Source organism: Manis javanica, chromosome 5 (genome assembly GCF_040802235.1).
Source record: "Manis javanica isolate MJ-LG chromosome 5, MJ_LKY, whole genome shotgun sequence".
Classification (NCBI taxonomy): domain Eukaryota; kingdom Metazoa; phylum Chordata; class Mammalia; order Pholidota; family Manidae; genus Manis; species Manis javanica.
The window spans coordinates 13,866,182-13,883,690 of NC_133160.1; the positions used below are offsets into that span (position 1 = coordinate 13,866,182).

The window sequence follows — 17,509 nt, forward strand, 5'->3', positions numbered from 1 at the left end:
TATTCTTGTAGCTGCCGTAACAAATTATCAGAAACTTGATGGCTTAAAACAATATAGATTTATTCTCTCACAGCCGTGGAGGCTAGACGTCCAAAGTCAAGGTGTCCTCAGGGCCACACTCCCTCTGGAGGCTCTAGGGGAGAATCATCTCCTTGCCTCTTTCTAGCCTCTGTTGGCTGCTGGCATTCATTGGCCTGTGGCCGCATCACTCCAATCTCTGTCTCTGTTATCACATTGCCTTCTCTGCATGTGTCCGATCTCCCAATGCCTGTCTCATAAGGACACTTGTGATGGCATTCAGGGCCCACGTGAATAATCCAAGCTGATCTCATCTTGAGATCCTTAACGTGATCATATGTAAAAAAGACTCTTTTTCCAAATAAGGAAACATTTACAGGTTCCATAGGTTAGGATGTGGACATATCCTTGGGATCACCTATGCCCACTACAGAACAGTATTGGTGAAGTTCACCAAATCAAAGGAAAAGCTGACTGACCAGGCCTTCAGAAACAGGAATGAGGGGAGCTCTAAGGACCTCAGCACCAGGACCCATGAGCCCTCTGTTTCAGGTCCTGTCATCCAGGTGATCTACCTGCAGTCACCTCTCCCCCTTGTGCCATTCTGCTCACAACTCCAATCCCAGGAGGGAGGTTGCCTAGCTTGCGTCCCATGTCTCTCCCTTGGTGGGGATAGAGGGCAGGGTGCCTGGATTAACACCTACACAGCCCATGTGGGATGGAAGAAAGATAGTTACCCACAGGGCATGTGATGTCACCAACACAGAGGGGAGGGATGTTATAGGCAAAAGTAGCAGGTGTCCACTACATTCCAGCCCTTGGCTGCCCAGCCCGCCATACACTGACACCTTCTTCCCAGTCACAGTTTTATAAATGTTTCTACTACAAGGAAAGTGTCTCGTGTAGAACCAAAATACACTTTTTTCTCTCCAGACCCTATTAATGTGGTTCATTTGGATTAATGTTATCTATTTGGATGTAGTTAGTGGATCAGTTTGATGTCTTGCGGAAGAGGGATGATCAGGAAATCAAAGTCTCACTGGCATAGTGGGCGAACTAAGGCGCCCCTGAATGGAATAGTAACGGAAAGCCTTTACCCTTTCTGGCTAATAGCAAAATGCTTCCAGTGGTTTTGCTTCTTGAGAAACAGAATGAATCCATTAGATGCATAGTTGCTCCATGTCTGTGTGTAATAAGGAGCAAGCATGTAACACAGCTGTTAAAATTGGAATTGCTACTTGATTTAAATAATCTGCTCTCATTTTTCTAAGACCCATCTAATTTTGCACCAGCCAAACAGGAAACTGATGGTGTTCTGATAGGATCCATTGCCCTGCAGGGTCTTTGCTGGAAGCACTGGTCTCCACAGCCTCCCCAAAGATGTGGTACTGCTGTTGATTTTCTGTTTCCAAACAGTTGCTCAATTGGATTCTATTGGCCTTTTATGTTCTAATGGCTTCCATGGATCAGGGAGCCAATGTGGGGATCTTTTGCAACTATTACTCAGAAACCAGAGATATAGGATAGCTTTGGGATCCCGCTAAACCTCTCCTGACATAGACAAAGGTCAAAATGCCCATTTTCACATGATGGGAGGGCCTACAGTGGTACTCTCAGACCCAGGAAATTGGTAGTAGCTCAGAGTCTTCATTCAAGGTTTTCCCCTTCCCTCAGTGCCCAGTTACCCTGGTAAACGGCCACAAGTCCCTTTGGAAAAGGCAAGAGAAATGTTCGTATGACACTCATGTAGTAGCACAGCAGAGTCCTTACTCCAGTGCAAGGACTGAGTCTTTCATTCAAAGGGCTTTAGAACAATAAACAAAGTCAAGCCTTCATGCTAAGTGATGGTCCGTAACCACCAAGGTGGGCTGTGTCGGCTTTTTATGCCAGGACTACAGAATGTGTTGGGGGGTTGTTTTGCTTTGGTTTGTTTTTTTGGTCATACAGATCAACTAAGACTTCAGCAGTTGCCTTTGATTTAGCTTTTAGGGCCCTCCTGCATAAGATCTTACCTGCTGAATATTATGATAAGCCTTCCCACTTAATTTCTGAGGGTTAAATGCCAACACCTGGCCCCCCACACCTCTGCATGCTCTCTCTCCCCGAGATCAGGGGACCCATTTCCGACCGCAGCCCTTCCACCCAACAGTCCTCATCCAGACTCCCCATCTAAAGCGAGGGCAAAGTGTTTTGGGTTTACTGAAGGTCACCGTTAAAGGTATTTGTGGGAAGGAGGCACAAAATAGATCCAATCCAGCATCCCTGTCTTCAGAAATCTTTGAAGACTTCATGTACATGATGCCAAGGGATTTGGGGCCTTTACATTCCATTGCATGTGGCCTGGCATTTGGGTCCAAGTTTGCATTAACCAACCCATCAGTTGCTAGAGCTCAGCCGGCCCCTTGGAGCTAATATCCCAGAGCAGCAGAAGCCCCGGTACAGGCATCCACATTGACAAGATCAGCCTGGTCCAACACCCCACCTGCTCTTTATCAGGCACCACAAAAATCCATTCCCACAAACATTTCTGATGGCATCAATGAACAAGTTTCTGAAACTCTGTGTGGGTCCAAGATTCTCTCCTACTCCATCTGTTTTTACCCCCTAGGCCCAAACTAAACTCACCTTCCAGCAAGCAGCCTTCAGGGGGTGGGGCAAGCAGGAACTTGCAAGATTTCTCTAACAAGTGTAGGGGGGCTGCTTCCACCCAGTTTCAGATTGCGATGGATGTCACCTACATCCTCTCATATGGCCATCCCACTGGCCCAGCCCACGCTTTCTAGCAGTGCCTAACTTCATCCAAGTGCAGCAGGGCTGTGAATTCAGCAACCTGTGTGGTCAACTGCCAGCTTTGGTTTTGGACATCTCAGCCCTACAGCAAGTCCTAAGGGGCTCTTTCATCATGGCACAGAAATGGTCTCCATCTCATTCTGTGTCCATCCCCTGTCCCCCATTATAACTGGGCTCGCTTCATTGACATCCCCTTTACATTATTCTGTGCTGTTACAAACAGAAATTCTATCCCATAGCCTGGGCATTCCTCACCTCCTGAAAGGTGAACTGTGACAAGAAGCGATCCTTTCTCTGAGAACCACATCCTCAGCACTCAAATGACATCAAGAAAGGAAAATGGCCCTTTGCCACTGCATCCCATGGCCCTGGAGCCCACAAAGCAAGGTCATGCCCAAGCTCCTTTGTGTAGAGAAGAGCTTTTTAGCTCAAATAAGGGCCAAGCAGGATGTTCATATTGGAAAATGGGGATGGAAGGGAATCTGGTTGATTCATAAGGTTGAGATGTGAAGAGTGAAGTGGGTGGAGGGGCTGCAACGTGAAATGGGATCCCTGATGGTGGAGGAAAGAGAGCATGCAGAGGTGTGGGAGGCCAGGTGTTGGCATTTAACCCTTGGAAATTAAGCAGAAAGGCCCATTGTGATATTCAGCAGGCTCTGAATGAGGCAAGATCTCAAGCGAAATCAAAGGTGACCACTAAAGTCTTACTTGATTTGTGCAACCAACAGAACAAACCAAAGCAAAACAACCCCCAAGATACTCTGTAGCCCTGGCATAAAAAGCCCTGACTCATGCCCCCATGATACTTACGGACCATCACTAAATATGTGAAAATGACCTGCCAACGAACAATAAAAACCACCCTTCACTCATCTCTGTCACTCTACAGTTTACACAGTGATTTCACAACCATTATCTCATAGCCTTCTTACAACAAACCTCCAAGACAACAGCCACAATAATAAAATAGTATTATCATCATTGGACAGATGAGAAAACTGGCCCACAGTCAGACAGTCAAGAATTAGCATATCAGGGATTCAAACTCAGGCTTCTTAACACTGGACTGGACTCACTGGGCACCGTATCCCACTATTGTCACTTTATTTGACAAACTTAACTCCCCAGGCTCCACTGAAGGAAGTGGCTTTGAAGTGTGGGTCCTGTTACGAGTTCCTTCTCTCAAGCTCTGGACACAGCCCTTGGGTGCTGCCTGGGATGGTCCTTGGTAACTACCAGCCAGCCGGACCCTGTGTCCAAATATGGAAAGAATTCTCCTGGAAGGTTAGCAATTTGAGAGGCTAACCTCCTCAGGCTGGAGTCTTTGAGATGAAAGGGACAGTGTCTTTCAGAATCTTGTCTGCTAGGAAAGGACAGGGCAGGTGTAGACCGGTGCTTAATCTTGTTCAAAGGCCTAGGTTCAGAACCCTCAGAAACCCATGCATCTGAGGGAGGCACTGTACACACCTTCCTCTCAGAGTCAGACCTGGGCTCAGATATTGGCCCTGCCATGTAACCAGCTGCATGACCTTGGATTGGACTTGTTGATCTCCAGAAGGCACATCTCAGGGCTAACCTCCAACTTCCAACTGCACTGGTATCAAAAGCCCTCCCTCGTCCTCTCTTCCATTCTGAGATTGGCAAGAAATCCTTCAGTTACTAGTGACACAAACCCAGCAACGTGGCTTAAATATAGGTGGACCCAGACGTCACCAGGTCCCTCCTTGCTGCAGTCTCTGCCCTGCAGGCTTCATTCACAGGCAGGGAGTTAGTACACTTAATTGAATATGATGGGAGAATATGAGCGATACCATGTGGTACAGAGGGTAGAATATGCGTCCTGAGGCCAGACAGACTTGGGCTTGAATCTGTTACTTGGGAGCTATGTAATCTTGGCTGGGTCTCTTTGCCTCTCTGAGCCTTTTACTTTATTTGCCTTGACCTAATAACACCTACACCTCAGAGTGTTAATGTCAAGCTCAAGTGAGAAACTATGTGAAAATGCCCAGTATAATAAATATTAAATATTAACCTCCCAAAAAGAATAGGAAGGAACTAGAACCCAGCAGACTCCACCAGAGCACGTTTTCCTTGAGAATGGTAAAGCTGAGGGCGTTGGAAAAGAAGGTAGTTTGCATGTGTACAGATCATAAAACAGACACGCTCTTGTACCTGAGGCCACAGTTGGGGTCTCAGAATGAACAGTGTGGTAAAGAAATCCGGGTTTGAATCTAAACTCGACACGGCCACACCTTGGGCCCCATCGTATCATCTGCTGCAGCAGGATGCTGGCTGAGACAACGGCTCATAGGCTAAGAGTCAGCCCCCAGCCCCCTCACATTGCACAGGGCCGGGCAGTTTCCCTCAGCTGCTCTCATGGCATCAGGAGTAACGCCCAAACCCCTTCCTGTGGACGGGGCGCCGCATGCTCATCCTCACTGCCTCTCTGAGCCCCCTGCTACCTACTCTCTCCTTTGGACACTGTTCCAGGCATGGCTGCCATCCTTCCAAGAAATCAAACTTTTGCTCTTACCTCAGCGCATTAGTTCTTGTTCCCTCAGCTGGGAATACCAGTCATTCATGTTTCCCACCTGGCTGACTCCTTATCATTCTGGTCTCCCTTCAAAAGTCACCTCTTTAGAGGCCTGCTGAGATCACTCTATATAAAGCTGCCTCTCTCTCTCTCTCTCTCTCTCTCTCTCTCTTTCTCTCTCTCACACACACACACACACACACTGCTCTCAGTCTCATTATTTTTTTACGGCATTTCACCATTCTCTGAAATTTCACTTATTTCTTTACATGTTACACAGAATCACGACGAACATGAAAGTTACAAATCTAAACCAATCTTGGTATGTTGTCTTGCTCAATTGACTCAAATATCACAGGCACTGTTGCCACTTCAGATGTGGTTTTCTGAAATGGAAACCACTCTTGGTGAAGCTCCAAACAAAACAAACTACAAGGGTCTCTCCATTCCACACAGTTCATTCTAGGAAAATTAATGGCAACACCTTATACAAAGTATTTTGTGTTTCAATGCAAATGGGTTAGTTTAGCATGGAGTGTTTATAAACAAATCTCTCACCAACATGAATATCCAGTGCGATATTTGAATGTGGTATGGGATGCAGGACAACTTTTTATTGTGCAGGACTGTCCCAGAATGCACTGCAGGACACCCAGCATCACTGCCTCTGGACATTACATGTTGATAGGGCCCTGCATTCGTCATCACAGCAAAACCGCTCTGAAAACATTAACACTTCCTAGTGGATGGTGCACAGTACTGCACACTATGAGAATCACGTGTCTGTAGAAAGGGTGTAGGACTATATACCTGAGTCTCTGATCAAAAATGAAATAATCTAAAAGGCTCTGCATTGTGTCCAGCATATAACTGCTCAGTGAATGTGAATTTAATTCATCTCTCCTTCTGACCATAGGTTTTCAGTCTAACCAAGGGAACACCTGTTGTCACTCTGGCAACAGTAAGGAAGGTGAGCTGAGTATTTCAGGGAGTGAGGTGGGTAAATTAGGCAACACCAAACATACATCACCCCCGCTCCCAGAAAGGTTGGTAGAACAGCATGACAATTACACAAATAATTAAAACTCTTCAGATACTGTAAAGCAGTTTGACTTTAAGAGACCTGAATTTACTTTTTGCTATTAACTCTGTGCCCTCCTTGCTGTGGAATAAATTCTTAAGACTAAGAGAACCAGGGTCAGGCTAGGGAATTATTTCTGGATAAGGGTGGGCTACACAGAGGCAGGACCCTGCCGGTCCCCTCTGAATGCTGGGCCATGCCTGGCCTGGCTTCATGCCACAACAGAGAAGGAGGGGGCATTCCAAGGCGACCCTACACCCAGGATCTCCCACCAGACCCTTTCCAGGCTGGTGCTCCGCCCAGGACGTCTTCCCTCCCTCACTTCTTAGTCACCAGTTCAGGACCTGGGCATCTTTTCCTCATTTTTTAAAGTCCAGGATATATTACCTCCTCCAGAAAAGCTTCGTGGACACCCCAGCAGAACTGATTGTCATTCCCTCCAAGTACACGTGTCCATGTACTTCCTTTTACCAGAGTATTTGTGGTGGTGTGTGCTTGAACGACCCCCAAGCTGGTGCATCTTTATATACCTCTGTATACATTTACTTACATCTATATACAACTAGCTCACTACCTGCACACAGGTGTCCGACAGAAGTTTACTCCCTACTTACCTACCCCTTCCCTGGCTTTGTCTAGAACAGAGTCAGCGTCCCTAAGGTTCACAATTATACCACTACCCAGGCTACAGATGAACTTATTTTTAAAAAGAGGGTAGTCTGTGGTCCAAAGGACGTTTATTTAAAACAAAGGTGACAAGGTGTAGGAAGCAGGAAGAAGGGAGAACAACAATTTTAACATAAAAGCACATAGGAAGCATCTAAAAAAAAAAATGCAGTGGAGGAAGCTATATTTCATACATATACAAACTGCTGACCTCTATGGATTATTTACACCAAAACTTTATAAAATAGCATTTCAAGTCAGCACTTAAGCCAGTGTTACTAATTTTTGTTACAAAAAGTTAAAGCTACAAACTTCACATTTTTAAGTTGTACATTTACAACAGCATTTAAGCTTATTTTTTTCTAAGTTGGTCCAAGTGCAAGCTGGTGGGAGAGATTTTTTTTCCAGACACAAAAAAGAACATGGATTCCAAATATAATGACCATTCCTGATGAAGACATAAACACAGTGCTTAAGAAAGGATGGAATGGGAGGGTGTGGACAGGGGAGGAACAATTTTCCAGTATGTAAGGAGCTTCAGTCTTTAGAGGCAACATGGTATGCTAGAAAGGGCACTGGAATAAGAATCAGAAGACCTGGATTTGAATCCTAGCTCTGCCATATTCTAGCTACACAATCTTAAGCAACAAACTTTACCTCTCTGAGCCTCAGTTTCCTTATCTGTAAAATGAAGACAATAATACCTGTATCTCCCAGAGTGATTGAGTTTTAATAGATAGAGGGCTATGTGGAGTATCTATTTCTTTTTGCGTGAGCTTTGGTAGTTTGTATCTTTCAGGGAATTCGTCCATTTTACTTAAGTTGTTGAATTTATTTGCAAAAAGTTGTTCACAATATTGTAACTAGCCTTTTAACATCTGTAGGATCTATAATGATGTCACTTCCCTCATTCCTGATATTGGTAAAAACTATGGAATTTTAAATCCACAGCAGATGGTGTGGGGGAATGCATGCTCTACGTTTTGGTCTTTAATAAAGTTTCTGACATCTGGTAGGTGCAAATAAGTGTTTCCTACATGAAAATCTACAGTTTCAAGGAGTCAAGGCTATTTTTAAGTTGTTAAAGAGTTCTGTCTGTCTATCCATCCATCTATTCATCTAGCAAGCCAAACATTCATTCATCCATTCATCCAATTGGTAGTTGGGAGAAGGAACAAAGGAAAAAGAAATATTGAAATTTGCTTCCAAATTGCTGATGAGAAAGCATTTAAGATATTCCTAGAGAATTTGAGATTTTTTAAAAGATTTTAAAATTATGTGTGGATCATTGTTTCTCAGTTGGAAAAAACAAGTGAGAGCCTCAGAGTTCCCTGGAAGCTTGAGTCAAAAATCCTCAAGCAACGACTGAACCTCAGGGCTTAATGAAAGCAAGCTGATCTTTCTTGAACTTATTAGTATTCAGTGAAAAAAATGACCAGGACTTGCTTATCTACCTACCTTTCTGGAACTGGAAAACAAATCCAACAAATGCAGGAAATTTATCTGATTCAAAAGAAACTGACTTCTGGTCAAAGGGCTCTGACTAGCTAGACTGGTGAGCGATGTACTTTGTTGGCCCAGCATGGAGGGTGCACACATGCTTAAAACAAAATAAACTCCAGATCAAGATTCATGACCCAAGAATATTTATGGGGAAAAACGGAACCTTCCTTTACTTGGATCTAGTTTAGGAAGGGAGAAAATGGGCATTCCCCCTCTGTCTGGCCAAGTGCAACATCCCTTTTAAAAAAGAAAGAGATGGAGGCAGGTCTGTGAATTAGCAGAGCAGATGGTGTGGGGGAATGCATGCTCTATGTTTTGGTCTTTAAAACTCGCTTGACTGTTAGACTTAACTACTAATTCAGTTGGTTCCCAACCTAAAAATACCAGTTAGAATTATTTAGTCTATACAAGAAAAGGTGGTAACTTCATTTTAAGACTTGTGACTTTGCTTTTTCCTGTAAATACTGGTCCCATATGGTGATGCTAAGAATCCTGATTCTACCACTTACTGTTGTATTGCCTTGGGAAAGAACTTTTCTCTTTGAACCTGTTCCTTCATCTATGAATTGGAGAAAAGTACTTAACTCATGGAGTTATTGTGGACTTTGGAGCTGACATATATAAAGAGCCCACCTAGCTCAATGCCTGGCTATAGTAAATGGTCAACAAATGCTAGCTGCCATTTATTATTCTAGCAGGATTCTCAAACTGTCCTCCATTCTCTGTGTCTGCCACATAGCTGCACAACTGGCCAAGCCAAACTGCCTCTTGCATTTAAAAAAAAACTTGCTTTAATTGCAAAGGACAGAACTTGGCCACGGAAGGGGATTATTCCCTGCCTTTCCACTGATTCCCAGGTTTGGGAAGAAAAGGCAATTATGGAGTCAAATTACAGTATCCTTAGGTGCCCCCTAAGTCATAGCTCCCCTGTCTAAGGGGAAGAAATATTAGAAAATAAAAAGATATTTGCATTTCCCAACTGCCTACTCTTTGCTGTGTAGGCAATGACATGTGGCCTTGGGCCAGCCCTGAAGACAAATGGCTCGGTGCTGTGTTGTGGAAAGCCTCTAATATGCTTGTGGCCCTAAATCTGTGGGCATGATGCTTGTCAGCTATCTGGCGGACAATGCAGAACTCCTGGCATGGCTGATATGGAATGATCTGGCTCCCTTTGGGAATCCCTTCGTAGGCAGTCACCCAATGAAGAGACAAAGCAAGAGCAGGCTTCCATCAGCAGGGTTCCCTGGAACAACTTAACAAAAACAGACACAAGTTTCTTCCCTTGATGAAGCGGCTGCCTGATTCAGTGGCCTGGGAGTAAGGAGCCCTGAGGTCTAGCTCCAGCTCTGAATAACTTGCTCCGTGATTTTGGCCATGTCACTTCCCCTTCTAAGCCTCAGTCAGACCAGATGATGCTGATGGTCCCTTCTACCTCTGACGGTCTGTGTGTCTGGGCTGAGCCTCCTGGAGAACAAACCTTAGTCTGATATTCACATATCCTTTCCAGACCCCTTCACAGTAAAATAAAAACAAAACAGTTACATATTTGAATGTGGATCACAAAAGAAATGCCCTCTTCCCCCTCTCTGTAAGGAAAGGGGAGCAAAATGCCGCAGGTGTGATCTTCACATGAACAAGGAGAACTTGGAAAACCCTTTCCCTTTTGTGCACCACATACAGCCCCATGTTTGCTGAGAGTTCTTGGTGGGCCCGCCCCTCACTGGATCACGTCTCCTCTTAAGGCACTAGGCAGTATCTGTGCTGGGACTGTAGGCGGTTGGGAGAGTGGACAAGGATGGAAGGCATTGAAACCACAAAGGCCAATTTGCAGAGAGGGTGCCAGGCTTCTCCTGGGACTCAAAAAGTAAACACAAGCTCTCACCACTTTCCCTTGGATATCACAGTAGCTCTAGAAGCCGGGAATGACCCACTCAAAGCTGAAACCATGGTCAAAGAACTGGCCCACCCCTCATCTTCGAATGCAGCCCTGTGAAAGGGTGAGGCTGGCTCCTGGGAGTACAGGGCCACCAACAGTGTCACCGTGGCTCCTGCCCTCGTGTTCCACAGTACCGTAATCTTACAGAAAAGAGGCAAACCGTTTAAAACTGTACCTGTACAGAGATGCCACCACACTGAGTGGCGTATCTCATTATAATTTATATATATATGTGCATATTTATATATTTTTAAAAAGTCTCTCAGAAAGAACAATTGAAAGCTATTGGGAGAAGGAAAACAAAAGACATTATATAAAACTTTCCAAGCTGTCACTCAAGGAGGAGTCTCTGTTCCTGGGGTTTAAAACTCTGGGTTTAACAGAGCCAATATAAATCTTTTGAAATAATATACCTGGCCAATTTAAATACATCAAGATGGCACACTGACTGTCAAGGCAGCCCTTCCCGCTGGTGCGTGTTCCTGAGTTCACAAAGGTGCTGTGGAGAAAAGAGGGGCAGGAGCGGTGGCTGCCGAACTTGAGTGGCAAGCAATCTGCAGTCCACCGGAGGCCTGGTGCGGAGGCAGGGCCCCCCACAGCCTTGCTCAGAAGTTCTGCTGACGCCGCTTCTTGGCCTCAATGGCGTCCAGGATGGGCTGCCGCTTCGACTGGTACTTCTGCCGGATCTCTTCAATCTCCTGCTCCATCATGGGGTCGAGGGCCAAGAGCCTCTTCTGAAGGTCTTCCACTGTCCAGCTCTTCAGCTAGAACAGAAGTGGAAAGTCCAGTCACGACAAAGCCCAGATCAGCAAGATTCGCAGCAAAGCGGCGGCAAAGCCCCGCCTCTCCAGACACCCGCAGAGAGGGAGAAGCCGAGGGCACTGTGCTCAGACCATGTTTGGTTGGAAAGTGACGTTCATTCAAATGAATGACATACCACACCAAGCTTTTCTGAGAAAATTTATCCTTGGAAGAGTTCTAAGTACTAATCTTTTTTATTTACTGTGCCTCAATCAGGTACTTAATAAATGATACTTCCATCTCCCTTATCTTTTAAAATAATTACACATGGATTCACTGTTAGGGCATTAAAAGAACAGTAATTTGGTCTATGCAAAATAATGGTTGCCTCCTAGTTCCTGTCCTGCCCATCAGACGGGCACTTAGATGGTGACCATGTCCCCTTCTAGAAACCACACTGGGGAAGATGGGTGCTGACTGAGTATCAGATGCTGCCCCAACCCTGCCTTCCAACCCCCAATGTCTTGGCAACGTCACACTAATCATGACTAACACTGGGGGATAAGCATATGCCATGCACCACTCTAAGTACTTTATATGGAGTATCTACATAAATATCTTGGGAATATAGATACAACCCTTGGGTGGGGCGGGGGAGAGTTGGAGAAACCTTGAAAATTAGGAGATTAAGTTTCATCATCTAGAGAAAAAAACAGAACTTCGTATAAAAATTAATAATAATGGCTAGCACTTACATAGTGCTTTCGATGCACAGACACTAAGTGCTTTATTCCTCGAAACGACTCTATTATTTGAGTATGTTATCCCCATGTTACAGATGAACAGGCCAAGGAAGAGGGTGGCTAAGTAATTTGCCCACTGCCTCCCAGCCAGTAAGGGCTGTCAAGATTCAAACCTGGGCAGTGTGGCTCCAGTCCGTGCTCTTAACCACTGTCACAAAGAGCAGACCAGAGAAGCACAGGTTTTACAACCAACTCATCCTGTGTTTAAAACATGGCTCTGCCTCTTGCAAATGCTTTGAGACTCAGGCGAGTTGCCATCTCTGGGCCTTCCTCACTACAGAAGTGGGACAGCAATTCCTCATCATGATCATTTTAAGAATTAAATGAGATCATGGCGTTGTTTATCATCGTGCCAGGTGCACCGTGTGCTTGAAGATGGCAGTGCGAGTTACAACCCTCTCTCTACCAGAGCCCAGCAGTGTGCTGGTGTCCAACCTGTGCCTGCAGCTGTCAGGCAAGTGGCCTTGTTGCTGTATGTATGGAGTGTTCGCTCAGTCAAACCCAGGCCATCCTAGCTAGCAGGAGTGGGAATGACTGCTGACATTACCCACAGCAGGTGGTGATCAATTCTGTGAGCTCACAACTAGTTTAATAGGTACAGTGTTTCAGGAACTCAAGGGCTCTCTCAAGTTTCAGGAGAGATTTATAGAATCATCATCTCTCCCTCAGCCCCTTCCTGAGGCCCCAACAGGGAAGTGGTACAGGAAGGGGGCTGCAGGAGCCTCTTTCTGTCCACCCTTCCTTTAAGGAATGGGGTGTGAGTGCAAAGTGCTACAGTGCCTCCCCAGAAATGGTTTAGTGGCCTGTCACCACAGGAATTTTCCTTGGCCAGCTTCAGGGTAGTGGTCTGAGAAGTGAGAAAAGCCTCACCCAGCAGCTCAAGATGAAGGGTTCTTTGTTAAGTGAGAATCGAAAGACTGGAGGCTGTGTGTGATGCTGTAAAGCTGGGCTGAAAAAAATGCATCGTTTCCCTGTCTGTGGTTTTATACTAGGCAGGAGGTTGGTGTTCTTGGCCTAGGACACCCCAAACAGTGATGCTCGTCTCATCTTTCACTTTTTCTATTTCTTCTCCAAAGACAGAACACCCCAAACCTAATACTGAATTGTTACTGATAGTTAAGAATTTGATCTTTAGAATCTTTAGGATCCTAAATCTTTACTGTTTATGCAACTCTGGACAAACAGCTTACCTCTTTAAGTCTCGTTTCCTCCTCTGGAAAACAGACAATACTAGTTCCTTCATTCTTGGGATGGGATGAGAATTTGAGGAATTAATGGGTGTGACATTCTTAGCTCGGAACATCATGTAGTAGGTATGTGGCAGATAGTCAGCATTCCAGAAGTGGTAGTTATCACAGTTGTTATTAATAACTTACTGTTTTTCATATTACCATTATTAGTATTATTGGGAATTCTCTAATTAATTAATCTCCATAAATAAGCTGTTCCTATAACCTCCAATTCAAGCCAGAGTCAAACAAGTGAAAAAGAAAATATTCTACTCTATTTCAGGTTAACAATGCCTAAGGGCTGGCACTTCCTGAAAATGCCTATTAACTCATGTATAGTTTAACAAAATATTTCTCATTCATCTATCCATCCATCCATTTATCAAATAGTCACTGAACACCTACTGCAGGCCAGATACTGTCCAAGACACATAGGATATATCAGTGAAAAAACCCCAAAAAAACCAAAACCAAAAATCATTGCCCTTGTGAAGCTTACATTTTAGTGAGGCAAGACAGACAACTGACAATTAACACAGTAATTTAGTAAATTATTCTTACATTAGATGATGATATGAAAAGAAAAGAAACACCACCGAGAAGGAAGGGGAGTCGGGAATTGGGAGGGGAGACTCACTTTCCCACATCCAGTAGGATTAAGAGTCAACTGCAAAATGAAGGAAGGAAAGTCAGTGGACCTGCACTGGCTTTCCAACTTGTTCTACAACTTCGGGCAAGCCCTGTCTCCACCCTGAGCCTGTTTCCCTATTTTTGGGAAAGGGCTGCCTAGATGATCTCAGAGGTTGATTTTTAAAATCAGTGTTTCTCAAATGACAAGGGTCACCTGCATCAGAATCACATATTAAAAATAGAGTATTGGGCTCCAACTTAGAGCTACTAGATCAGATCCCCAGGAGGCAAGGCACAGGACTGTGCATGCTACAGAAGCCACTCAGGTGTTTCTTAAAAGTCCTCAAGTTTGATCATTCTTCACCTTCCTTCTTGTTTTCCTGGCAGCAAAATTCTCACCATAATTGCTGATCTCTGGTCAAAGCTTCTTCTAGGTTTCCAATTTCTGTGTGGCTTTTTTGCCCTTGACTCCAATCTGGGGGCAGGAACAAGCACCCTTGCTTTACCTCTGCCACCTTCAGACTAACCAAGGGCTCTGGGGCTAAGTTACACCTGACCTATGAGAACACAGCCTGCCGCTCACTGCTAATGACTGCTCACACCGTCCAGATATGGATTTTCTGAAAACAAGCTCAGAGAATGGTTTTATGGCGCCAAGCATAGCATTTCACCTTCCTGGCCCTTGGCGGCATGAATAAATTTCAGATGGAGATCTTGCAGTAAAATAACTGCACTTCTACAGTTGTGCTCCAACCAGCATTCTGAAGGAGCAAAGCAGGGTAATCACCGTTTAGTATCACCTCTACTTTCTATACTGTGACTCCCACACTTCCATTTCCAGAGCAGAATTCTCCTCTGAACCCCAGACTCACACATCCACACCACATCCAACAGGGTATCTTGAAGAAATATGCGACATAACACATCCCAAACAGGACCCTTGTGGCCCACCCCTCCCTCATCCCCAAACCTCTTCTCCTTACTTCCCATCTTCCCATCTCCGGAATGGCACCACCATCCTCCCTGGTGTCCCAAATCATCCCCGATGCTTCTCCTTCCCTCACCACCCCCTGCCCACATGGCATCCTTCCATCTAGTCTCTGGAATACTGATGTAACTGAAATCCAAGCACTTTTTTCTATCTCCGCCTCCAACCCCTCAGTTCAGACCACCATCACCTCACAGTGACAAATATAATTAAAAATACAGAAATGAATTGACCTTCTACTATCTACAACACCCAGAATACAGTCCAACAACTCACCCGGGCTATAGAGGCCCTACACCTCTGGCCCCACTGTCCCCTCCAACTTCATTACTTACTGCTTTCCTCTCTCTCAGGACCCTCTAGCCATGATTTCCTCAAACAGGTCACGCTTATTCTGGTCTCAAGTGTGTGATTTCTGATCCTTCTGCCTGGATGGCTTGTCCCCAGTTCAGGCCTTAGTGCAGCGGTCACCTCCTCAGAGAATTTGAGCAAGCCTTCTCTATCTTACCTAGAATGGTCACCTCCTCTCCATTATTCTCTATCTCAGCACCTAGTTTATTTCCCTCAAAATCCAATCCCCTGTCACAGTTACCCTGTAACCCATCCTTACTAGGATGGAAGTTCTAGTGGGGCAGGGACTTTGTCTTGTTCACTATGCCAAGCATAATACTGGCTGATGGAACGAATAAACTGCCCTTCATTTCCAGTCAAACAATAATGGAGGCCACTGAAATCCAGGGGGATGGGGCGGCAAGCTTCCCCTGAGCACCACTGCATGTAAAGGGCTCTGGGTGATGTGCTGGAATGACTCAGTGTGGAGTAAAGAGTGAGTCCTGCCCTCAGTTCTAAGGGAGCTTATTTTCCTCTCTACAGTCTTTTGAAATTGAAGGTTGGCTCTGCTCACTTGATTAAAGTTTCTATGTCTTATATTGACGGATAAACAGCAGGTCTCCAGTTCTGGCTTAGTCATCTCTAAAGGGCATGTCCATTTTCATTTTTTTATTCAGACAAAGAAGACCTTCCACTACAAGAAATACACTTTGGGAAGAATGAGATAGTCAAAAGAACACGACATGATCCTTCCGAACAAGACACAATGAATGCTAAGGCCAGAGGGTGGGTTATGCTGAAGAGAACAGCCTGAGCAGGGATTTTTGGCTGTCTTCCTGGGAGAGGTCACAGCAGGAAAGGAAAAGGAAAATGAGCCTCTTGATTATGGTTGTTCAGAATTCCCTGACCACTTGGATGCTAATCAACACGTCAGTCTTGGGTAAATGGAAAAGGACAGGCTCCTTCAGAGTCTGACAGACGGTACCGATGCTGTGCAGCTGCACTCACTCGCTAGTGTCTAATGAGCACCCGGACTTCATTCTCCACTGCCTTTAACCCACTCGGATGGTGGACGCCTGTCAAAGGATGTCTGAGCAAGTAGAGGCAACCATGTACATACAGATGAGAGTTCTCTTAAAAGATGTGGTCTCTGGGAATGTGTTGTACCCTAAAGTAGGCAATTTTTGTGCAAAATTCAGCCTCACCCTGTTTCTGTAGAATACAATGCTGTCTTATTTACTGCTGGATTCCATACACAGACACAGAAAAGATATGTTAAATATTTGAGCACATGCCATATGTTCAGCACTGAGTTAAGCATTTTGTCTGCACTTTTTCACTTAATCCATGTAAAGTAGGTATTATTATTGTCCTCCTTTTATAAATGTGGTCAACAGGGATATGAGTGGGCAAGTAATTTGCCCAAAGTGATACAGCAAGGAATTGGAGGAGATTGTAACCACTACCTGAAGGGTTTCTGGAAATAGGCCTGTGTTTGTGAAAAATGCGGTAAGACTGGAAGAAATGTGAATTTAGTTGATACTAAATATGTCAGATGGTCCTCACATTCAAAAATCCCACTGCCAGTGGTGATGGGCTTAGGCGGGTTACTTGCCCTCTCTGGGATTTGGTCTCCTCGCCTGTGAAATGGGGATGCTGCAGCTTACCTCGCTGCCTGCCCTCCTGTACAGACACCAGTGCCTACTCTGCCCATGCTGCTGCTGAGGGGCAGTGGTGCAATTCAAGGTTGCAGAACATGATTCAGACAGAATCAGCCAACTTGATGGCAGCTCTACTAGGCCAGGAACACTCACGGGCAACAGGAATATAAAAGGTAGTATCTGCTGAGGAAGCAGCCAGGCTTAGGGGCAGGGGCACCAGCTTTGAGTTGGATGCACCTGAATTTTGTGGGAGCTCTGCTCTTGGGAGCTGGATGCCCCTGGGCAAGTCCTCTCATCTGCACCTCACTTTCTGCATTTTCCAATGGGGGACAACAGTATTTACCCTACAAGGGAAGTTGTGGGGTTGACAAAGTATATAACACAGTATCTGGTGGACACAAAGTATAGTAGGTGAGAGCTACCACCTTAAATCCTTTTTTTGGAAAATGGAGGAAATCCGTGAGTAGTATAAATAGTAGCTGCTGTTGCTATAAGAACTGAGCTTGAGGAGCTCACAATATGGTGCAGAAAACACACACACACACACACACACACACACATCCTCGTGAACTCTGTGAGAAACCCCAAATCTGGCATGTT

The 17,509-nt window shown here is 45.1% G+C and overlaps 1 protein-coding gene across 1 annotated transcript in view; it reads right to left on the bottom strand.

The window, feature by feature from the left end:
- Positions 1–7,142: 7,142 nt before the first annotated feature.
- Positions 7,143–17,509, bottom strand: part of STK4 (serine/threonine kinase 4) — an 82,332-nt gene continuing 71,965 nt past the window's right edge. Inside the window, exon 11 of the mRNA XM_037012798.2 lies at positions 7,143–11,291. Within this exon, the coding sequence (XP_036868693.1) occupies positions 11,133–11,291 (159 nt within the window). The 3' untranslated portion in view covers positions 7,143–11,132. The remainder of the gene's footprint in view (positions 11,292–17,509) is intronic.